At 30.6% G+C, this 25,685-nt stretch overlaps 1 protein-coding gene across 2 annotated transcripts; it reads left to right on the forward strand.

Moving 5' to 3' along the window:
* Positions 1–825: 825 nt before the first annotated feature.
* Positions 826–23,837, forward strand: LOC139512958 (cholesterol 7-desaturase nvd-like). 2 transcript variants are annotated; one of them, XM_071300959.1, is made up of 6 exons: positions 826–1,860; positions 10,298–10,486; positions 12,650–12,831; positions 13,456–13,701; positions 16,329–16,502; positions 19,788–23,837. In XM_071300959.1, the coding sequence occupies exons 1-6, from the start codon at positions 1,404–1,406 to the stop codon at positions 19,953–19,955; spliced, it is 1,416 nt and encodes a 471-aa protein (XP_071157060.1). In that variant the 5' UTR covers positions 826–1,403; the 3' UTR covers positions 19,956–23,837. The 2 variants fall into 2 exon arrangements, with proteins under 2 accessions (XP_071157060.1, XP_071157059.1); XM_071300958.1 differs by lacking the exon at positions 16,329–16,502 and adding an exon at positions 16,693–16,866.
* Positions 23,838–25,685: the final 1,848 nt, after the last annotated feature.

The raw sequence follows: 25,685 nt of genomic DNA on the forward strand, positions 1-25,685 counted from the left end.
TGTTTACGTTTTAAGGGAACAGTAACAATGAAAAATGACACTTTTCAATTTAATAAAAAAAAGTCCCAAATATCTTATATTACCTTTGCAAACAGATATAGTATAAGTGCACTAATATTTTTTTGTAAATAATATTTCGTCCAAATTGACCATCCGACTCCTTTACAGCTTCTACAAAAGTTAAGCATAATCCATTATTGTTATTTGTGAAAAAAATACTGCATGCATTGAGATGAAAAATGACACTTTTCAATTTAATAAAAAAAAAGTCCCAAATATCTTATATTACCTTTGCAAACAGATATAGTATAAGTGCACTAATATTTTTTTGTAAATAATATTTCGTCCAAATTAACCATCCGACTCCTTTACAGCTTCTACAAAAGTTAAGCATAATCCATTATTGGTATTTGTGAAAAAAAAATACTGCATGCATTGAGATGAAAATTGTGTGATGATGTGCAGGATGGCTGTATGATAGATACATGAAGATAGAACCGACGATCCAGAAATAGTTACTTTACAATCCTAGGTGTAAATTATTATGAACAAAAAATAAGAAGCCATTCAGTAAATTCAAAACACAGGTATTTGTTAATTTCACCGTTTTTAATCTATATTTTCTAATAATCGCAAGTTACATTTTTAAGGGTCAAATAATACACATTTCCTTATTCTTATATTTAAGGTGGTTGCGAATTTCAGTTGGAATGTCCCCATTTTAGGCAAAATTTTGGAGAGAAATTCATACCGACGCATAAATCTCACACAATGTACATGTATGATGATTGATGATGATTGTATGTAGTACATGCGCACCCAAATGACAATTAGATAGTTTATTTCCTCGTTAAAATCACTTATGAAAACACGGATTTTAAGTAAAAATAAAAAAAAGTTCTTTGTGAAATATTAATGTGATTACGTGCATTCTTTGTGACTGTATAATATTGAATGTCACTCCTGTGAAATTATTTAAAATACTTGCATATTTAGCTTGTAATACCTGAATGAAACATAATCAGGTCAAGAATTTTACTACGAACCAAAGGAACGCATGTAAACAAAACAAATAATGGGATCATTTTACAAAGTTTTGCATTTCTACCTGGCCAGATTTTGAAATATACGGGTATAAACCTAGTTATTGATCTTGAGTAAGTTATCGTGTGTTGTACCGTTGTTAACGGTATACAACAACAAAACATGTATAAAATCATGTTTAAACTCAACTCATGCATTCAGTATATAATTAAAAATTTGGAAAACCAATACTATTAAAGTTTGTGGTTGTATATCCGTTGGAGGTTTAAAATATAATCGCAGAAAGTGAGTGGGGCTATAAAAAGATTGTTTTACAAGTACATCGATCATAATTGTGATTTGCACGCCGTCTTTCTACTATGGCCTTATATGCCTATTGGAAAAAATCTGTTATTGGATTTTTGTTGTGTATATTAACTTTTGCTGTAACTAAATGTGTGTCGCAGAAGGTGTTAGAAGTGCCATTACTAGAAGTTGGAAACTTGTGGTATAAGACATTTTCTACGAGTTCGATTATTTCATTCTTTTCAACGTATTTAGATTTTTATTCAATTTATACCTACATTTGTCTAACGGCAGTATGCGTGGCGATTTATTACCTATACCAGTTATTCTGTGTGCCATTGAACAGAATCAGGATATTAGGAGACATTGGATATGTTACAGAAGGAAAGTTTTCAATGAAAGACATGGCAAATATTGTACAGAAATCTCGAATGGTCGGAGAAGTGCCACCGGTATACCCCAATGGATGGTTCGGTCTTACTGAAAGTTTTCAACTCAAAAAATCAGAGACGAAAAACATTCAGGTTCTAGGTAAGATTTTCAACAGTTTTGTTTGATTATTTATTTGTGTTGTATCCACGAAGAGTAATGCAATTTACTGCACCAATTACAACTAATATATATATAAAACAATTTGAAGTAATGAACACCTTATGTATAGCCTTATAATGTTATATAGTGTACCATTGCCAATCGTTTAAATCTAAATTATTCATTGTTTTATTTTATGTTCGTTCAACTGATACAGTTTACTATTGACTTCCTTTGAGATTCTTGTCAATACTTCCTTTTGAACCACCCTGCATATATGTTAAGTATATATGTCTATGCATATTCTGTCAACACCAGGGGTTCGGGAGAAAGTTTTTTCCTACTATAAAGCCTGCTATATAATAATAATATGAAAAAGGTACACGACAGTTTGGTTCAACTATTGCAATCTTGTGACATCCCCTCGACACTCCTAGTTAGGGTTTATAAGTAGGGCAGTTCATAAAATGCTTTCAGTTGTGATAAAAAAAATCACCATATACAGTAGGAAAGTTCAAGGTTATTTACAAGTTATCTAATCCACTCTTAAAGTTGTATATACTTTACGACTTTACGTGCAGTTTTTTTTTAACTTGCATAATACAAAGTCCTGTTATTTAAAATTTGTATTGTAAATAAATATAATCATGCAACGCAATTACATAAAATTGTGCAACACAAAAGATTTAAAGATGCGAGTATTTTGCGCATATATAATTGAATATTATGCAAACTTTAAACATATTTTCTTATTGTTGACTTCTTTTTTTAAACATTTCAAAGTTGTTCACTCAGCATACTAACGAAAGAAAACATACCTATTTCCATACATGTGCAACCAGAGGCAGATTGAAGGGTTGGGGATACAGGTTCCCCTTATGGACTACATAAATAATAGATGCATACACTTTTTACAAGTATCATTCCAAACGGTGACTTGCCAGGGACCCCTCCACTCCTTTTTAAAATCCAGGATTCGCACCAGGTTTCAGTGTTTTTGAAATATTTTTGTTTTGCAAATATAATACTCATCGGTTTTGTTTTTATAGTATTACATAGTTTGTGGTAAATGGTATTTGTGTTATTTCTGTAAAACGTAGGTAAATCACTCTATGATAAATAGTAATAAAATACATGTGTATAAAAATGGGTGCAAATGTAATAAAATAATTTAAATTGATTTATGTGAAATTCATGAAGCGACATAATCGAGTGATTCGTAAAACTTGTATAAGCTTCACAAACCATGACATTTCAATTGACAGAAAATATTTCAATCATTGTGCGTTTAATTGTACACTCAAATAGTTCATTAAATTTCTCACATTCAGCCTTCCTTCACAAAGATGGTTACTCGTTTTAGAAATTTTTAGTTTAAACATAAATGCATTTTATTTCCTCAAAGCTCAAAGGATCCGACGTGCTTTGAACTTGTATGCATATACCGTCTTTAAATAAAGCGTTATGTCTAAAATTTACTTACAATTTTCCACAATACAATAAATGTAACAATACACATTGAATGTTAGCACGCATTTTACAATATAATTAACATAAATATCACTTAACTATACTGAAAAAGGGAAAGGGGGTGAAGACAGAGCGACAAGACTAGGATGATGAGGATGATGGTCCAGAGTGTGATGATGATGTGTTTTTTCTATGATGATACATAGAGGAATTGTTTTGATCTCTTAAAAATTGAAAATTGTTTAACACTTTGCACATTTTGATCATAGGAAAGAGTTGTAAGGGAGAAGGAACACATTGGTGTTGTGTCTGTATAACATCTGGCTATAAATTTGATGTCTAGGCCAATAAAGTATTAGTTACTTATTGATTTATATGTTAATAATAAACATCAACAATTATAGTAATATTCCCAGGACAAGGTAATAAACATATAATTGATCAGACAATATGATGTATTACCTATATAAAGTATATGTACATCAGGAATAGGATGTTGTCATGTTCAGTAGTTGTTGTTTGTTGATGTGGTTCATTAGTGTTTTTCGTTTCTCGTATTTTATATAGATTAGACCAGGGACTTACTATATTAGTATAGAAAGTCCCTGATTAGAGCGTTAGTTTTCCCGTTAATTTTTTTGGGGCCCTTTGTAGCTTGTTGTTCGGTGCAAGTCAAGGGTCCGTGTTGAAGACCGCACTTTAAACTATAATGGTTTACTTTTATAAAATGTGACTTGATTGAGTTGCCTCATTGGCCTCATCCACAGGTTAAAAACAGAATACAAAGTCGGAAGAAAGGTGTATGTGTGAGAGTATTTGCATGGTCTACACACTACTTAACAAATTGTTGGTACATTGCACTTTTTTAATTTTATTTAAAGGGTTCTAATTTGTATCTTCCGCCTCTTAAAGAACACACGGTTATTCGGGATTAAACGTGGCCATAAGGTTAACATGTTGTTTTATAAGGATTGACTGGGTAAAAATTTGCCACTGAAATTAACCTTTTATCTAAGGTAGTCTTTAAACTTAATATGATTATAAACTAGCAGTCAAATTGTCCATGCTGTGCCCGAAAGATTAACCTCAGTGTCTTGTTCACAGTCAAACATAATCTGAAGTATTAAATAAATAGTTCACACGTATTTTAAGTAAGTATACGAGTACTTTCAAACACCATTAATATTTGACCTTAGTATTTTTAATCAATTAAGGTTTTAAGTCTAATGTACAAGTTACGACAGGTGCATGTTAATTTAATTAAGACATTATCAATCTGCTTAATTTGGATTAAACTCATTAAGAATAAATAAATTCTTGTATTGAATATAGAATGACGCATGTCAGGTGAAAGTTATTTCCTGATTGTCTCACTTTTAGAGGTAAAAATATATATTTATGTGTTACTTGATACCTGACAGAATATAATACATGAAACTATAACTACCAACAACATAAATCTTGATTGTTTTGATGAAATTAAATCCCTTTTCTTTATTTTAATTTCATTTGAAAGGGATGAAATATATATTTCACATTATATAACATAAGAAAACGACGGCAGACACAGTACACCAGCACTTAATCATACACCAATGTAAACAGAGCAATAAATTATATAAATATTAAATATTAAACATAGACTAATACAACACTAAATCATCTAAACAGAGAAATACATTATACAAAAAAAATCAAAAAAATCCAGAGCAATGAATTATACAAAAAAAACCAGTCTGAGTATTGACAAGTACATCTCGCACGAAACAGTTTTATACAGAAATGCAACAGTAAATCTTGACACATGCAGTTCTATAAACAACCGTGAACATTATACAAATATAGCCTTTGCATGAGTCGATACAAGGATATATTGACCTGAAAGAAGTATATTGACTGAGGACTGGGTCTATATTTTCTGTATTGACCTCATACAAAGGCTATAATTGTTATATTATTAATTTCCGACCATATTTGTATAAAAAAATCGTCATTTGATATTGTTTGAATTTTATAGATATTATATTGTCTCCTTGACAATAACAACATATTAGTTTTTATTTATTTTATTTTTTTGTTCAGCATCTTATGTATTTTAAGTTTTTTTTTTCGTCAAATGATCGATTCATTACATGACGGCTTTTAGACATTCTAAAAATAACCGTGCAATATGCTTTTTACTGTGCAATATGATTTTGCTATCCGCCGTTTTCTCGCTACCTTCGAAAATATAGTTTAACATGTGACTATCCCTTAACGAATCAAATTTGTTAAAATATACGAATTAATAATATTATACAAATATAGCCTTTGTATGAGGTCGATACAAGGATATATTGACCTGAAAGAAGTATATATTGACTGAGGACGAAGTTTATTTATCTAGGGCATTTTTTTATATGCGCAGGTTTGTCTGTACTCAGAGTAAATTTTTAGGTGAAAATACGGCCATTTTAGCCAAAGGGTCCACATGAACCTTAACAATATATCACACTTTGGTTTACAGAGAAATTTAACAATATATCGCACTTGGGTTTACAGAGAAATATAACAATATGTCACACTTGGGTTTACAGAGAAATATAACAATATGCCACACTTAGCACAGTTATATACAGAAATGAAACAATAGCTGACTATGCGGTATGGGCTTTGTTCGTTGCTGAAGGCCGTATGTACAGTGGCCTATAGCTGTTTATTTCTGTGTCATTTGGTCTTGGGTGAAGAGTTGTCTCATTTGCAATCATGCCACATCTTCTTTTATATCACAGAAATGGAACAGTGTATCAAACATACTATTAACCCATTAACACAGAAATGAAAAAAGTAGTTGGTGTGATGATGATTATTTTGGGAAAACGGTAGTATTTAATTTTCCCAGCATTAGGTTGGCCTTTTGTGTACCCAAGGCAGGTGAAGGAAGTCAAATTAGGAGCGCTGTGATTGGATGTAAGGGTACAATATATTTTTTATTTATCTATGAATAACTGCAGTGTGTATATTTACAATATAAATTTTGAAACCTATTGAAATATTTTCTAGAGAATTATTCGAAAAGACTTACAAAATTTCATAAATTTGGTGCAAAATGACGGTGGGCTTGGATAACATAAACAAGCTCCGTTGGAAGTTGGTCATGATACTATTTGGCTTTAATTTTTAAAACACAATAATGAAGTACTAACACAACATATAACTGTTTTATCCAGGTTTTTATCCTAAAAAGTGGTAAATTTAGAAAATGTTAATATTGTCGCCTATGGCAGAATAAATAGTACCGTTTTCCCTTTTGATGATGACCAAAAAAAAATGAAGTACTAGTATTTACATGCAGCGCCAAGTAGATATGAGTATGCGTAATCGAACTAAGAATCTTTTGTATGTGCCAAATAAGATGCGTGTATACGTATTTGGGACAGGAAACATCCTTCGATGCATAACAAGATGTGGGTATGCATAAGTGGGACAGGAAGCATCTTTCATTGCCAAACAAGATGCGCATACAATAAGAAACTTTATGGTTTATATGTTTGAGAATTAATGATTTGGTATTTATAAAATTTGTGTGCTGTTTTGAGTGTTTATATTGAACTCAAATTAACTTTTATTGTATAACTAACTGTACAGGATTTATTTGTGTTGTTCTGTGTAAGGATTAAATTGTCATGTGTGATCACTGACTCTATTAACACGTAGTTAAATTACTAAATAAACATGACTTGCTTGTTTCCTGGCAAAGCTTCAATATCAAATAAAATCTATTAATTTGTCAACTAGCAAGTCAAAGAAATTTATACAGATAACGAACAAAAGCTATCCATTGTGATCTTTGAAAAAGTAATTATCTTTGGAATTGCTCTTCAGACTTCCGGCGAAATAAGATATTTACTATTGAAACTATATATAGATGCGTCAGCCAAAAGAGAGCAATAGGCTCGATTCCTATACTGTTACATATCTTATAAAAAAAGAACCAAAAAGGCATATTTCTCAATTCGACAACTTAATGCTGGTTTTAAGGTTCATCAAAAATCATTTCTTTAAATGACTCAAGAACAAAAATGGCCAAGCTTCCACAGTAGGCCATATCGTGAAAGCGTGTTAATTGTTGTTCATTGTTGTTCTTCTGTCATTTTTTTCTCTTAGTTTTTTGAGTGAAAACCTTTCATTGTGAGAAATTCATATAACTAGAAGCTGTAAAGACTGAGCCTCCATCATTTACCCGTTCTAATTCACAACTGATAACCAGTTAGTATCATATCTTCTATGAATCTATAGAAAATCACAGGAACGTTTATCACTTAAACTGCTTAAGCCAGGAAATTCTAAACTACCAAATATATTAGATGTCAGGGACTATCTTGCCTATATTGCACATCTCTTGCTTCTGTAGATATTCTCGTTTGAAAGGTTTTACCCATGTCATTCTTGGGGCCCTTTATAGCTTGGCATTTGGTATGAGACACTTTAAGGCTGCGTGTTGAAGACCGTACTTTGACCTATTATGGTTTACCTTTACAAATTGTGACTTGGACGAGAGGGTTGTATCATTGGCACTCATACCACAATGGCACATCTTCTTACAGCTGTGCTTTAGTTATATTGCAGATTAAGAATTATCAGTTATTGACTGTAAGAACCGGGTATGATAAAGATTTCCTATCAGATATGAAAATTGTTTCCGTAAGGGAAGGAGCACCATTGATTGTGCTACATTTCTCACAACTATAATAGAAGTTAGTATAAATTTGAGAAGGTTAACATTGTGTCTTCATCGACTTCAGATTAAATGAAAAATCTATCAATACTTAAAGTAAATTATTCAAACAGCAATCGTTTAATCAAATCCTGTGTTATGGTTACTTTACAATTTTTTTCATGGAACAAACTTACAGATCTAGAACTTATATACAATATTACGTAAGGGATAGTAAATATTGTAACAGGAAATGAGACAACTATATACCCGAATCAAAAGGAAGTGAATGTATGCAACTGTAGTTCACCGTAAGGCTTTCGTTAACAACAAGAAGAACCCACACCGTTTCAAGTATATTAGTCAGATATGAAAGGCCCCGATATGGCAAATGTAAGTTCACGACCGTGTAATATTATGTGATATTTCTATTGAGTTTATGTCGCAACTGTTTTTTTTTCTCGTTTAACCATTGTGTTGTCTTCTGTTTTCTTTTTATATCCTCCTTGGTATGTTCATCCCCCTTTTTATTTTTTTACATACATGTACTAATACAATGACACTTCAATGACCCCTTTTAGATACTATAACCTTTTTACTTAATACCAAAGGTAAATTCTATTTAACATACCACATACAATTAATTGAAATATATTCAAAATGCTCTTTAATTTTTTTCACGTATTATGTAAATTGACCTGGAGATTCTTTACAAGTTGGCCTATAAAGCAATATTAAATGGTAAACTTGGTAGCTAGTAGTGATTTCATAATATTTTGTCCTCATATTAATTTTCATAGTACTTGGTTGAGTGCCTGACAATTAAACGGCGACGGCGTTAAAACGGAAAAGCCAATATGAATTAAATATATACCCCATAATATATGCACTCTAACTATGTTTTAAAGATACACATTCGTGTGATCTAAAGAATTTTGTTAAACATTCAACTTTTAGACATTCTCAAAAACGTCTATAGAATTATTCCTATTCTAAATATAAACGTATATGATACTTTCCCATCTTGAATAACTAACACACAGGCTATAAACCCTTTTTAGGTCAAACTTTATTTGCCAAGCACATACTGTTTGCATTTTCGGGGGCATTTAGATCCTAAACGCCATTGGGTTGCTGTCCGGGACACTCAATCATAGGCGGATCCAGGGGGGGGGGCCTTTCGTGGGAAACATTTGGTTGATTATATAGGGAATCACTGAAGCATGACTGGAGCGGGCCCCCTCTTAGGTCAGTCAGTGCCCCCCCCCCCCCCCTTATGAAAAGTTCTGGATCCGCCACTGTCAATGTTGCTGTCGCATGATTGACGAATAACCAAAACAAAGGTCATTATATTATGGGTTTCAACAATATACGTGTACTAAATGCAAAGATCTAAATTGCTCGCTGTACATATCATACACTTGACGACTACCTAAATAAAACCTTGAACTTCATACAAATAGAACATTGATCTTTCACGTTCTGCAATCTTGAGAAAGTCCTTCAAAATTATCTTGACCCCAATAAATCCGATATAGGAAGGACTCGTAATTATCAAATGATATAAAACTTAATACAATGAATAAATTATAAATTTAAGAAAGCCTATAGCAAAAAAATATTCCAAGCATTAACTTATGTTAAAAATGTTGAAGTCGGAATACACCGACAACCGGGCATGAGTTTATAAAATTACTTTAGGGTCTTTGTAAAGCAAATACGGGTTATTTTGGGAACATCTTAAATGCGAGATTAATCTAAAATATGATATCAAAAGTTGTGTGGTATTTCAGCAAGATTGGCAATCTTATGTTGTCCATCTTCTCTGTATCGTAAAATCAATCTCGGCTGATATAACGTTATCCTCTATCAATAATATTTCTATATAGTTCCAGTTGTTTAGTCAAAGAACTACATATGTGTTAAGTCAGTTGTAATTACCTATATACTATTAGAGTATAAACGTAATGTTTTCCATGGATCTGCAAATACATGTTATCTGTCACTGGTTCAGTGGTTTGTTATCACTCGCGTTGTCAACCAATCCACGTCAAAGACCCTGTACTAGGGAAGACCCTGTAATAGGGAAGCAAACTTGATGTCCCTTGAAGGGATAGGCTTATTGGGTGGCTGAATTTTTCAGGAAGATGAATGATCTGCAGTGTAGGAAACGCGCGCAATATTAGAATCTAGATAATATTTAATAACACAAAATTGAAATGCTACTTCTTTATTACTTCTAAAAATGTTTTTATGTAATTTTATAAACAGGTTTACAATTAGCTTTATTTCGAGACGAATATGGAGAAGCACATGCAGTCGACGCCTACTGTCCACATTTAGGAGCCAATTTTGCTGCTGGAGGCCGCGTTGTTGGAGACTGTATAGAATGTCCATTCCATGGCTGGCAATTCCGGGGTTCAGATGGCAAATGTACCAAAATTCCTTACTCGGAAAACAGTACGTATGGATTTTATGCCAAACAAAAAAAATAAAAAACAACAACAATTGGGGAAACTTCCTTAACAAACACAAAAAATTAAGGGACTGACAGACAGAATAATCATGGTAAACTGCCTGTTATATGATCGGAAAAGTCACTCAAAGTTTGGTAAAATATTATTTGTTTTGTACAACCATTATTTAGTTATCCCGAAACTGATCAAGTTTACAGTCCTGCCCTTTTTTCTTCATTCAGCAGTACTTTGATATACTTTTTCTTTCAAATGTTTACCGAATAAAACTAATTTTCCTCCTATTTTCTATGTCAATTAATTAATTTATGCAGTAAAATGTACATGATTCAAGAATAAAGCTTCCTTTTCAAACAAACTTGATGTGCCTATGTCACGTCTGCATTGATATTATACTATTGTTTGAACTTAGATGCTGCATTTCTCTTATTTAGACTATTGATCAAACACTCCTCCTAGGACTAAGAAAAAGCGTTGATAATTTTTATTTTGATAAAAAAAATTAACATGCAATGAATATTTAACTACGAGTTACGCAACAGAAGGTTTAACTGAAATAGAATTTTAACCCTTTGTTATGTAACCATTGGTTTAGCAATTCAACTGGGCCCTGAAGTATGTTCTTTGATGGATTTATAATATTTATAATATTTATTGATTTTCTAGTTCAGGGTTCCAAAAACAGTGGCCCTATTATATCTGTCATCATAACTTCTTCTTTGAGTACATGTATTTACCTTTTTAAAATCCATAAAACGACTGATAGTGCACTTACTTTGCATATATATATGTTTGGGGGATAGGTGATACAAATAGCAACAGCCGTCATTGATGATGCCCATAGCTAAATCATCTGTATGAGACAACCTTCAACAATTCACTTTTTGATTGACTGGTTGCTTAACATCCGTGCAGTGGAAAATATTTCATTCATCTTTCAGAAAGATTCGTTTTCAAGAAATTAAAACTAGATAAATGAAAACTAAAATGCCATAATTATATAACTCTTAAAGACTTTTCAGCAATTAACAGATCCCAAAATTACATTTTTATAATAAAAAAATACTATAGAAACATCTTGAAAAATTGGTTTATTGATACAATTATATAAAGTATGTTCCTTATTGGAATTTTGAAAACAAGGATTTAATTCAAACCCTACAAAAGGATGAAAGAAATGATTGAAATATGTAATGTCAGCCATTTAGTTGTGAGGAGAAATAAAGAACTGAAGAAGGCCAATGGCCTAAACGTCTTGAAAATTGGTTTATTATACAAATCCTTGGTCAAACCAAAGAATTGTGGGTAATATGTGTTAAATCATTTTTGATAGGTTAGAACTACAATTGTAGCCTGGTCTTAAATTTCTTATATATGCTTGATTAAATATTATAATGTTTTCATGAAACAACTGTTACAAATGTTGTAAGATATTAAAATAGTCCTAGTTTGGTACCCCTATCGGCAGACAAAACTAATAATAGTGCCAGTTCTTTTGAACTATTGTTTCCAAATATTGTGCAATCCAGTAAACATGTTATTGTATCTATACCAACAAACACAATCTCACCTCTATTTAAATTTGATCTTTATTTTATTTTACAAAAGTTCATAAGACTATCAGTAATATATCAATATAGGTAACCTAATTCCTCAATAATTTAAAACCCAAATATGTGCACAATATGACTTAACAATTTGTGGTTATTTAAATATAACTTTATAATATCTAAATATAGGAATACGGTATATATAACGCTACAAAAAAAATCACGGATTTATATAGTTTACTGTTAAAATCCTTGATATAACAATCAAAATAAAATTTTATACCATATAAGTCTACCAAATCAAAATCCCACCAAACTCATTAATACTTTTAATCAAGAAACTGTATGTCAGTTTTATTTCTAGAACTGTGAATGTCATATTAAACACATCAAATTGCATGATTATTTTTCAAAAATTAATCCATACAAATCTGAAAAGTTTCAGCATTACAAATGAAAATGAAGATTAAAAAATATTACCGGTAGACACTTTTTTTTCCCAATTGTCACCGTGTGCCAAAATACAAACCTATTTTGACTATTTTTGAATTATTCCTATAAGACTTCAATGTTTCATCATTTAGAATATATATTTTCAGTTCCAGAAATGGCAAAAGTTAAATCTTATATTACAAAAGAAATGAATGGTTGGATCTATATATGGCACCATGCCGAAGAAGGAACAGAACCCTACTGGATGCCACCAGAAATAGAAGAAATCCAAAGTGGCCAATGGGCATATGGTGGTAGATCTGAACATTATGTTAATGCTCACATTGAGGTTAGTTTAGTTACATAAAAAGTTATGGATCATCTTTGTCTATTTATCTTGTAGAAATTGTATACAGAGGGTCTTTTTCAGGGTCTGTGTCACACATCTAACTGTGTATCTTGTGATTCAAACAACACAACAGTAAATAATATAACTGATCCTTTCGTGGAATATAAGTTTTATAACTGTTGACTAGAAATTACAAAAGGAAGCTTGCCTATTATATTCTTGCAAACAACTCAAATTTGGACAGTGATGGCTTATTATTTACAGATAAAATTTAAGTGAAAATATGAATGTTGTTTAAACTCAACAATCTAAAGCTGATGAATCAATGTTATCACTTTAAAACCAGTTGACACTGAGGTTTTGAGTTTGAACCCCGCTTGTGCAGGTGCACTCGACTTCAATTGTCAGTTTTCCTATCGAGGGTCAGTGGTTTCATCTGGGTACTCTGTCTCCCTATACACCAATAAAAACTGGCAGTCACAAAATAGTCCAAAAGTAATTGAAAAGTTGTGATGAAAAAACACAAAAAATCTAATCTAATCTGTTGAATTCAAGAATGTGTTGTATAATTTTTAACTCTTTTATTAGACTTTCACAAGTATTAATATTTTTTGTTGTTGATAGGAAGTTCCAGAAAATGGTGCTGATGTTCAACATTTATACAATGTCCATACTCCATTCATGACAGCTGGGATAGACCTAAGACATATGTGGTCCACAGTCTGGTCGTTTGCTTCCCATGTCTGGAGTGCAAAGTGGGAAGCACAAAAAGCCCCAAATGAACATATAGGAGTATTGAATCTCACACACAAGCTACGGATGTTTGGCAAAACTATCACACCAATTAATCTTGATGTCCAAGCCAACCAGGTAAGAATTTTGGTGTTTATTTTTAATATCCATTATACAATCAAGAGCAGAATTGTCTCACAATATTAAATTTAAAAAGTGTGCATGAACATGAATTAGCATTCTTTAGACTTACCCTTTAAAAATTCAATTGGCAAAAAAATGAATCCTTGCATTGCATATAGTTCAATTTTAGAATTTACATGAGTAATACCCAAAGGAACTTAAATTTATAGAACTGTTCAGACTTCATAATTTTTCACTAAGACATGGAGAATCATCCCTTCAAAATATATGAAAAACTACAAACTTAATGCTAAATTGAACAAAGTTGTTTAGGAAAGAAATGTAGTACATACTGACAAAGATGTTTAACAATTTAGTATGAAGATAATAGTCCAATACCATTGACATACCAACATCTGTACTACTTATATGGTATCTATGCATAATACTCAATACATATATAGATAAGCATGTTAGTTAGAGAAAGACAGTCAAAGTTTTGTTTGAACTGGCTTAGTTGCTTATTGTTAACCCTTCATATTTGTGTGTTTTAAAAATATATTTACCCATGTTCCTAAAAGGCTAAAACATAATAACTTCAAATTAAATTTCCCCCAGGTGTTGATGATGAAACCATTCAAATAATAAGCTAATACATTCAAATTGTATATCAATTATTCAAATTGTATATCAATTATTCAAATTGTATATCAATTATTCAAATTGTATATCAATTATTCAAATTGTATATCAATTATTCAAATCATTTACTGGTAATATAAATTCCATTGTTGTAACTGAAAAGAGAACCACTAACATGTTCTTACATCTGACTTGTGGTGCTACCATATGGTTTTCCTTATCAAATTTCATATACCAGTAGTTATATTTGAAATGTTTCAACATTATTTCCAAATTTTCCTGAACATTATTTCTTTACTACTGTAATAGCCAATTGATTTGTTATAGCCAACAACAAAAAATCCCTACTCCAACATATGTATAACCTTAATAAATTTCCTTCAAATTTTAACTTTTTCATGTATTGAAATTTTACCTCTTTCAAAATGGAAAAACCATGAACAGGGAAACATTCCCCATTTCCTTTCTCAATTTTACAAAAGATACCAGAGGGACATTTAACCCTTTAACCCCCAATCCCGCCTGTAGGCGTGATGGCGACAACCATTATTTGATGGCCCGTATGACCCTCCATACTTTTTTTGAACTGCCCCAACTGAACTGTCATGATAGCAGGGACTTCAACCAAGCAGTTCATGGTCCATCAACTCTTCTCAGATGTCTGTTCATGAAAATTTGGCACTTTGAAAGCCGTTTAAGAGTTCAAAATCGGAAAAACATAAAAAGTAGCCAAAATCAGGTGGGGGTGGGCATCTTTTGATGGCCACTACGTAACTGGAAGTGACTGTTGGTAAAAACTATTATCATATATGCATGCATAGGTGGTATAGGAACACAACGAGGTATGATATGGCCAATAGGAATCGAGTCTGTAAAATCTAGGTCACCGTTTTGTCAAAAATCCATAAAAACGGACATTTAGGCAGACCTGACTTGACAATAATAATTCCCAAGCAAGACACTGAAGTCCAATATACTCCCAGCTAGCATGAATGGACTACTGTAACTATAGGGTAATACTTGAATGACAAAAAAACACAGTCTTGTCAGTGTTCACCTCTCAAGGTTGTTTTAAAATCGGAAAATAGACGGAAAATTAACATTTTTCACTGGGGGTGGGTTCAAACCCACGAGAAAATGCCTGATTTTCCAAAAATGTCTTGGGGGCGAATGAGTTAATAAACTCAAATCAGGCAAAATCTAAGTACCAACAAAAATTAATGGACATAGGATGTCATGCTAAAAAACCTACAATTTCATAACTTCCAGACATTTGGTCTTTCTTTGGTAGTAAACATGTGGTTGCAATTCTGGCAATATACAAAAAAGATATTCTTGTTTTCAAAATTCCAATAGGCAATCTTTTCAATGATTGAAAAAGGAAATACAAATGTAATGTCAACCATGTAGTTGTGAAGAAAAAATAAAGAACTGAAGAAGGCCAATGGTCGAAACGTCTCAAAAATTTGGTTTATTGATACAATTATAAAAAAAGATATTGTCAAAGTCTACGACTGAATCAATTAGAAATGCATCTAGTTTGTCCTCAATATCAATAAAAAGAAAAGTTTGTTTTGGTGACATCCCCAGAACAAATTATAATTCTAAAGAAATAAATTATGAGGGGAGATAACTCATATAATTTAATTTTATAATTTAATTATATAAATAATATTGTACTAGTGCTTATACCATTTTTTATGAGTAACAAAAAATTAGTTCAGAAATTTTGAATTCATTTCTGAAAGAATAGAATCCATCTTCTTAGAACAAGGATTTGTATAGTACACAAGTCTTTGGTAAGAAATAATGAAGACTAAGAAATTGTAAACTGGTCATTAATAGATATTGTAGAAAATATTTATTTGCATAAAATAAATAAAGGGCTTTGCAATTGTTTTTCAAAATTCTGTATTTCATATTTAAAAATAACTGAACAGGGTTTTATCGACTTTTAAAAAAATTTCTCAGATATGCAACAAGGAATCTTGTTTTTTCAGATTGGTCCTGCAATAGTATATTTAGAATTAAATTCTATTTTTGGTAGAGGTATATTCACACATTCAATCACTCCTGTTGAACCTCTGGTACAGAAGGTTGTGCATAATGTGTACCTTGATTGGAAAGTTCCAACTATAATAGCTAAGTGCCTTATGGCTGCCGAAGCTATTCAGGTATGAACTACCCATAATGCTAAATCAAACTGCTTTTGCTAAATCTATATAAGGAATGACCTACCCTATATATGCTAAAACACACAGCTTTTGCATCACATTTATCAGGTATGAACTACCCCTTATGCAAAACAGAAACAGCTTCTGCTAAACTTATATCTAACAGCTTTTGCCTTCATTTTTTTTACAGATTGGCCCAGGCATTGTATATTTAGAATTTTCTTCCTTTTTTGGGCGTGGAGTTTATATCCAATCAGTTACTCCTGTTGAACCTCTTGTACAGAAAGTTGTACATAATGTGTACATAGACAGGAGGCTTCCAACTATACTATCTAAATTCTTTATGGTATCTGAAGCAATACAGGTATGTAGCAAATAGCCTTCTCATTTCAAATTTATATATATATTTATATATAATGATATTGTGTGTATCAATAGTCACTGTTTAACGAGGAAAGAATTTAAATATAGGTGTTCAACTGAGCTTGGCTACAATTGAACTTCTGCAGAAGCTTGTTTCAAAATGCACAAATTGTATTATATTTAATTTTGATAGGCTTTTAAAGATCTTTTATCCCACTTAATTGAAAACATTATTCTTTAAATAAATACAAAATGAAGTCATTTGACACAGCTCTCTGTGACAACACGTAACTACATGAAATAAACCATATACTTTATGTAATCAGTTTTTTCAAATCTTGTTTACTTTAAAATTATTGTTTTCTTATAAATTGTTAAATATTTCAGTTTATAAGGGGAGTGACTCACTCACTCCATACCCCTAAATTTACCTCATAAAACAAATGTATGGGAATGTGTATGTTTTGTTTTGTTAGGTGGGTGAGTGAATGGCTTTGAAATGTATCCAAAAAATGAGTCTGCAATAAGAAAATCTCTTATTTTATATTTAAAGTTTGCACAATATTCAATGAGATGGGCAGAAATTACTGATATCCCTCCATTGTTTGTGTTGCACAGTTAATATACCAGGGTTGCACAATTATATTCATTTACAACACAAATTTAAAATTACAGGACTTTGTATTCTTCAAGTTAAAAAAGACTGCACGTAAAGTCGTAAAATATTAACTATAAGAGTGGATTAGATAACTTGAATATAACCTTGAACTTTCCTACTGTATATGGTGATTTTTTTATCACAACTGAAAGCATTTTATGAACTGCCCTACTTATAGACACTAACTATGAGTGTCGAGGGGATGTCACAAGATTGCAAGTTGTGTTGCTTTTACGTTTTGAGGATAACATTTTTTGTGGATTGAGTAAATCTTGCATTTTTGTGAATATTTGAATTCAAATTTTTTTGCCAAATTCTGCATACAAGCCTATAGAAATTTTATACATTTGGTTGAACATTTAAACTCTTGGTTTACCTTCACCCTCAATATCAACAAAAATTGGTATCCCAGGAACAGTTATGATTCCACAATTACACTAAATTTATTCTAATTTTAATAAAGCATTTGAATTTATTCTATTTTAAATTTTGGTACTTTGGTAAATTTGCACAGCTAATAACTAAATAGTTTACCTAATAAGTTTAACTTTGTAGAAACCTTGTATTTTATGAAATCCACATGTAACTCCTTTCTACATTCCAATTTTCAACCAAGGTTTAATTTAAGTCTTGTAGTGAAATGGGACTTTCTGAAGGTTACAACTACATGTACTGATAAAAATAAACCTTGTGAGTTGGTGGTCTGACATCTATTTACAGTGATAGAGCCACCAAATGTCTTTTATTTTTTATCCTTATATAAGAATAATCATTGCAGTGAAAATGGTCAAAATTGTTGTTTTATGCATATTACGAATCGAAATCAGTTAAATGAGAATAAGTAAACACTTTTTTAAAAGAAAAGTTCTAATTTATGGCTTCAGGTGTTGTCTTTTTAAAAGAGTTGTTAGCTCTAGTACAAAATGTATCGTTGATGAGTGTTTTTTATAACGAAACATTGATGTGATGTGCAGAACTTCAGACCTGATCAACCTATGAAGATAGTTGGAACTCATACAAAATGAATAGTTTTTGTCAACTAAAACTTTTTTTAAAACCTTCATACATTTGTGTGAAATAAAACAATCACAAAACTTGTGTAAATACTTAAACATGCAAGAACAATATTACATAATGTCAAGTGTACAAAAGTCAAATATACTTTAAGATGGCAAAATTTGATAAAAATATCTTTATATTTTTATAACTAATTGCTTTGATAAACAGATATATAGATATATAATTTCAAATTTATTTGCAGGGAAACATTGATTATTGGATTTTTGCCTTTTTAACTGTTTGAAGTGTGGATTAACTAATAATAATTAAGTTCCACCTCAGACAACAATTCCTATGTAATATATAACTAAGTTGAAACTCATTGAGAATTAACCAACAATGAAGAAAACTGTTAACATGTCAAGCTGTGTCAATTTTAGAATGTCAATACCATAGAAAACATTTGTAAATCTCTGATGAATCTGACCATAGGTTAAACCTATTATCAAAAGTGCACAAGTTGTAGGAAAATCTATATTACCAATTTTGAACCACTGGGACCTCAATGGGTTGAAGAAAAACTGTATGAAATAGACCTGAATATTATGACTTATTCCAATAAGATCAGGTTCTTCTCCTATGTAGATATCAGAAATGCATTTTGGCCTACCGTTCTGGCCTCAGTAAAGTATACAAAATGATTGAAGTTTCAACAGATACTCCTTTATAGTGTACCCAGGGGACAATACTTCCCTTTGAACCCCCTTCATGTATGACTGTGCTTATTACTTTAACTGACAGTCTTTCCATCATTTTCGTATAATTATTTCTTGGTACCATTAGACACCTATTTTTTTTCAAGTATGAAATTTCACAAACTAAATAAAAATAGCACTAAGATTTACTGACCATGTGTCATCTAACTTCCATTTAATTAATTATTGGCCACATGATCCTAATATGCCTACTGAACTATTTTATTGTGTGAAGTGCAAATATTGTATACATTTGATAGAGAATACCGGTAATTACATTATGGCATCATCAGATCATATATGAAATTTAATTGGCTAAAAGTAAATTAATGATCACTGTGAAACTGCTATCAAAAATGTGATGGTTGAAAAACAAATTGTTAACAGCATGCAAACTTGAATCAATAGATGAACTCAGAACAATAATTGTCTCATTGGCAATCATACCACACATCCTTAATTTGTATAAAAGGTTTGGTATACATTAATACTAACTTTTGTCTTTTTCAGGTTGAGAGAGATATAATGATATGGAATAATAAAAGATATTTGAACAAGCCTTTGTTTGTTAAGTCAGCTGAGGACAGTCTGCTAAGCAAACACCGTAGATGGTATTCACAATTCTACTCAGAACACAGTCCTAGATTAAAGTTTCAAAAGGATACATTAGAATGGTAGAAAATAGTTAGAAGGATTTAATACTAACAAATTATATTAAGATGTCACAAAATGTTGTGTTACAATTTACATTATCATTTTAATGATGTAAAACAAACATTATTTTTGAAAAATTAGATAGAATTGTTTACTGTTAAAGATTATTAAGCTCAATTATGTAATATTTCAAATCATCTTTAATAATGTAAATAAATGACTTTTTATTTACAATTTAAATACATATTCATTAAACAACGATATCAAGGCTCTACTACAGCAATCAATATTATACAAAGTGTAAGGCAACACTTTATTTGATCACTCAGACACATTATATACATGTAACAAGAGGAACGCAATAATTACATATATGTCAGATGGAACTGCTCCATATTTTTTTCACAATTGTAGTGCCAGTCTTTATTGGGATGTTTGTTTAACAAATACATTGTCTCTGGTGCATCTAAATATTTTTCTAAATTATTCAACTGACACTTTGGATACTTTTATCCAAAAGTATAATTAATCCTAGACAAATCTGAAATATTGACTCCTGCGTGTGTATCAATATCATAAACCTTATTATCAGTGAGGAGTTTTGTATAATAGACATGTAAAGAATAAAACCTTGTATTGTGTTACTCAAGGAAGTATAGTGTTTAAACTTCACCAGTTATTTCAATTGTCACCTGTATGTAAACTGAGAGTCTGTTGTGTTTACAGTATTAAGTTTTTCTGAATTCTATACATGTATTATATTTGTCATGTTTCACAACAACAACAAAAATCGATCTCTTAATTGAATTCCTATGAAGTTTGCCAAATATTCAATACATTAGCAAATGGTCAAAACCAATGATTTGTATAGGGAGAATCCTTGTCAAAACTTATATTCAGTAAATAGAACTATTTTTTTATTTTCACTTTAATTACAATTTTTTTACCTAAGTTTGCAATGACTGACAAACTACACAACAGTTATTATTTTTTTTAAAAGTAGACATCCATAGATTACTATTACAGCACTTTATCAAAAGCAAAATTTTGTAGACAGTTTCCGTCATAGTAATGAATTTTTACAGGCTTAAATTGCCTTGTATACATATATTTGAAACAAAACCACCTATATCAAGTAAAATTTACATTATTTGACATTAAATTAGATAGCCACTTTGTTTTTATACCATTTAAATGAAATTAAAACAAGGAAATGCACATGCTGAAAACATCTGATTTACCTCAATGGAATGTATTTCCATGAACCATCTATTTAACACATATCAAATTGTTGTCAATTTTTAACCTTGTTGTGTAGAACTTTATCAAAAATACATAAAAAAATTGGCAAATTTTGACCTATGTCTCAGAAATGTTTTCCAGATTGACAAGAAATTTAGTTTGTTCAATTTTGAGAACCTATGTATCAAGTTCTATGAATTCTCTGGGTACATAAACAATTCAAATAATTTAACTGTCGTGGAATAGTTAGGTCACAAACACTCCACCACATATTGATTTTTTTTGTAAAACAGTTGTAAAACCATTTTTTGCAAGGTTTAGAGGGTAGATGGCAATTAATCACAATCAAACCATGATTGCAAGTATGAAAACTCACTTATGTAATAAATGAAGTCATAATTCTGGTATATATGTTTTTAGATGTCTTAATATTAATGTCATTCATTCATTGTATATACTTGTTTATGTATTGTCATAGCATATTATTTATGCTTTCGCAAATAAAATATTCATTCAATATAGAACATTTTGACAATAAAATGTTAAAAGTCTTTTAATTTTTAGCTGATATATGATTAACTGGGCCAATAGTTATGATAATGCAATGTTTACAATCTTAGCACTTTTAGTGACTAAGTAATAAAACTAATTAATATATTAAAATCATACATCTAGTTTTAAAACTGTGTCAATATAAACTAGGAAATTGAATAAATTTTCTTGTGGTATAGTTATCAATTTATGTGCATTTAAATAATTATTTAATAATTTGGGGAAGTTTTACTACAGTTCAATTTGTTATCCACTATCAATCATTTAATAAAACATAAAAAAGCTCTTAAATTTACAGTTTTTTTGTTTTTGTTTTCCTAATTTATTTCCGAATAATTAACAAACTTTAAGGAAGTGATTGTTTTAAAAAGAGATATCTATGGAATAATCTTTCATATTTGTACACAAGGATTAAATATATATCAAGGAAGTTATATTTTTGTGTTTTCTAACACAAAACTTTGTGTATGAGTTTTGTGTAAAAAAGCTACATAGCAAAACAGGCACATTAACACACTGAGCAAGGGATATTAAATATATATCCAGGAAGTTATATTTTACATGTTTTCCAACACAAAACTTTGTATATGATTTTTGTGATAAAAATGTACAAAGCAAAAGAGACACATCATAGATGAAATACCCATAGCTATGGGTTAATACATCTATGGACACATTAACACAATTAGCAAGGCATTTATATAGAAAGACTTACTATATAATTCATTTGTTGTAACCAACCAAAATAAGGACAATCATTGTTAGTATCAAGTCAAATTAATTATAATTGTTTTAAGAAATTAATATATAATGTATCAAATGACAGGATCTATCTAGCTAAACCTGGATATAAATTTTCATTTTTTCGATCCACAAAATACAGCCTTAACACATATTACAAATAAATAAATAATAATTCGCCTTTAAAATAAACTTTTTGTGCAATTTATAGACTCCAAATTGTTAAAAAACCCTTTAGAATCTAATTCTATTAGAATCTAATTCTAAACAAAAGGTTCTTCTGTCTAGATGGCCTAGTAGGTATTTGCTGACACTGCTAAAAACAGTTCAAACGTTTTTAAAGTCTTTTGCAGAACTGCCAAAACTCATGATTTCAAGACTTAAAAGTATTATTAATGACTGGTGTTCAACTGAACATGGTTACTGATTAATTAAAACTCAAAAGACTGCTGCAAAAATTTTCAGTTATACTAAATACATTTCAAAGTACAAACTACTTATAAGCCACCGTCTCTCAAAATGTAACAAAATACTTCCATGTTTTGTATGTTAACTATGGTTATGTCTTCTATATCATATGTCAACTCCAATAGTTATTTACTTAAGTCACATAGTTTTAGTTTTTGTAACCATAGATCTAAAATTCACACCAATAATGTAACCCTCTAATGCATTAAGAAGTTTTAAAACAAACCAATAAAAACCTTCACACTAAAAGACAATCAGTTGAATACTTGACTGTAGGATTAAATTGTTTTGAAATGCTTCAGTTTACTGCTATGGCATGCTTGCAAAAATCATATAATAACAATACACTGTTTAATTTTAAAATTTACTGCATAGTAAAATGATGTAATATTAGTCTCCATTATTTAATCAATCTTGAGAACATTGTTGTGTGTATATTTCATTTGTTTCTTGGTAAACGCCTCTGTTGAAGACCATATTAGTTGCTGAATTGGCACCAAAGTAGTAACTTGTGGTTAGAATCTTATGAATTACATTTCTTTTCACTTTGTTTTCATGTTGTTCAAAGAAAGAGTTTTCTAATTCTATTGAACTGTAAGTAGTTATTAAAACTGTTACACTTACTTTGTTTTCTGATGTCTTTTGATTTGATTTAATGTATTATGATTTTTAATGATTAAAAAATCCATTAAGAAAAACTGTGATTGATCTTGAAGAATGTTTATTTAAAAGAAAATGATTGTTATTGTACAAAAATATATACTATTTGTACTTACTATATATATTTTTCAAGGAAGCTGTAAATTATTTTGTGAGTAGAAATTCTGAAAGTTGTATGATCACATCCATCATTATTTATTATTATGTCATTTGTTTGAGAAATAAACATAGTTTTGTAATGAATTGATTGTTTTTAGTCAAAATCTTTAGTCCATTCAAATCCTACTGGTATAGGGAACATTTCAAAATGAACAAGAGGGTCTTCTGAGCCTGTGTCGCTAACCTACATTTTTAACAATTGCCACTTTTTAAATAAAAAAATTGGCAGGAGGAGGAATAGTCCAAATAATTATGACGTCTTGTTTCAAGACATCATAATTATTTGGACTAGAGGGGGAATTACTCTGTTAAGAGTAAGCTGACAATTTTAGTCATGTTGACATATTGATAGATCATTTAACCTACTGATCATTTTCCTTTTTCAATATATTTATTTATCCATTAGTTTTCCAGATAACATGCAAAAAAAACCAACCAAGAAAACATGGTAAAAATAACAATAAAGGGAAATAACTTCAATAAAGTAACGACTGATGATTTCCATCTTGTTGACTTATTTGTAGATTTTGCCTTGCTGATCATTTTGCAGTTCAAATTTTATGTCCATCTATTTCAATATTTTTGGAGATAATAGACAAAAATGAAAATAAATTGGTTAAATATGTCATTTTAGGGCAATAACTCCTATATGAGATCATCCGCCAGTTTGATTTCAGTTGTGAGGCAGATCTTATCATTCTTGACTTTTTCACATGTCAGATTTGCTCTATCTATAGAGGTTTCCAAGATTAAAGACAAAATATTGCAGTTTACCTCAGATGTTCCATCTTAAGCAATTTTGGCCTGGTTTGTCAGCAGACAGGGTCACCATACACATTTTTTAAAACTAGATACCCTATTGATAATGGTTGAATTTGGTCCAGTAGTTTTAGAGGCAATGTCTTATTAAAAGTTACAGATGACAACATAATGGGAATAGCTCACATGGCCCTTATGAGCTAAAAATGGTCCATCAATTTAAAATATTTCAGAATAATTCTAAATTTTGATGAGTTGAAACATCCATATAATTAAATGATGATCTGATAAAAAATAAAAGTGTTATCAGGGAAACAAAAACAAAATATTTTTTACACACACAAATTTTTCTGATAGAACTTATCTGTGGTTTTGATACTTTGGTTACTTGATTGATTGATTGATTGATTGCTTGATGGTTGTTTTAAATTGAAACCTTCATTTAAAATTTGAAAAGGAGCTGATAAATATGTAAGTGCTAGCATGTCAATAACAAAGTGAAAAAAATAAAAATGCTAGCATGCCAACAACAAAGTGACAAAAATGAAATTGCTAGCATGTCAACCACAAAGTGACAAAAATGAAAGTGCTAGCATGTCAACAACAAAGTGACAAAAATGATAGTGCTAGCATGTCAACAACAAAGTGACAAAAATGATAGTGCTAGCATGTCAACAACAAAGTGACAAAAATAAAAGTGCTAGCATGTCAACAACAAAGTGACAAAAATGAAAGTGCTAGCATGTCAACAACAAAGTGACAAAAATGATAGTGCTAGAATGTCAACAACAAAGTGACAAAAATGAAAGTGCTAGCATGTCAACAACAAAGTGACAAAAATTATAGTGCTAGCATGTCAACAACAAAGTGACAAAAATTAGCATGTCAACAACAAAGTGACAAAAATGAAAGTGCTAGCATGTCAACAACAAAGTGACAAAAATGAAAGTGCTAGCATGTCAACAACAAAGTGACAAAAATGAAAGTGCTAGCATGTCAACAACAAAGTGACAAAAATGAAAGTGCTAGCATGTCAACAACAAAGTGACAAAAATGATAGTGCTAGCATGTCAACAACAAAGTGACAAAAATGATAGTGCTAGCATGTCAACAACAAAGTGACAAAAATAAAAGTGCTAGCATGTCAACAACAAAGTGAAAGTGCTAGCATGT

The sequence above is a fragment of the Mytilus edulis genome, chromosome 2, assembly GCF_963676685.1.
Source record: "Mytilus edulis chromosome 2, xbMytEdul2.2, whole genome shotgun sequence".
In the NCBI taxonomy this organism is placed as follows: Eukaryota; Metazoa; Mollusca; class Bivalvia; order Mytilida; family Mytilidae; genus Mytilus; species Mytilus edulis.

What these genes read in the sequence shown, in the direction of transcription:
- LOC139512958 (XM_071300959.1), top strand. Translation starts at nt 1,404, where the DNA reads ATGGCCTTATATGCCTATTGGAAAAAATCTGTTATTGGATTTTTGTTG. An exon ending in AATTCCTTACTCGGAAAACA is followed by an intron (nt 10,487 to 12,649) that starts GTACGTATGGAT and finishes ATATATTTTCAG; the next exon opens with TTCCAGAAATGGCAAAAGTT. An exon ending in TGGCTGCCGAAGCTATTCAG is followed by an intron (nt 16,503 to 19,787) that starts GTATGAACTACC and finishes TGTCTTTTTCAG; the next exon opens with GTTGAGAGAGATATAATGAT.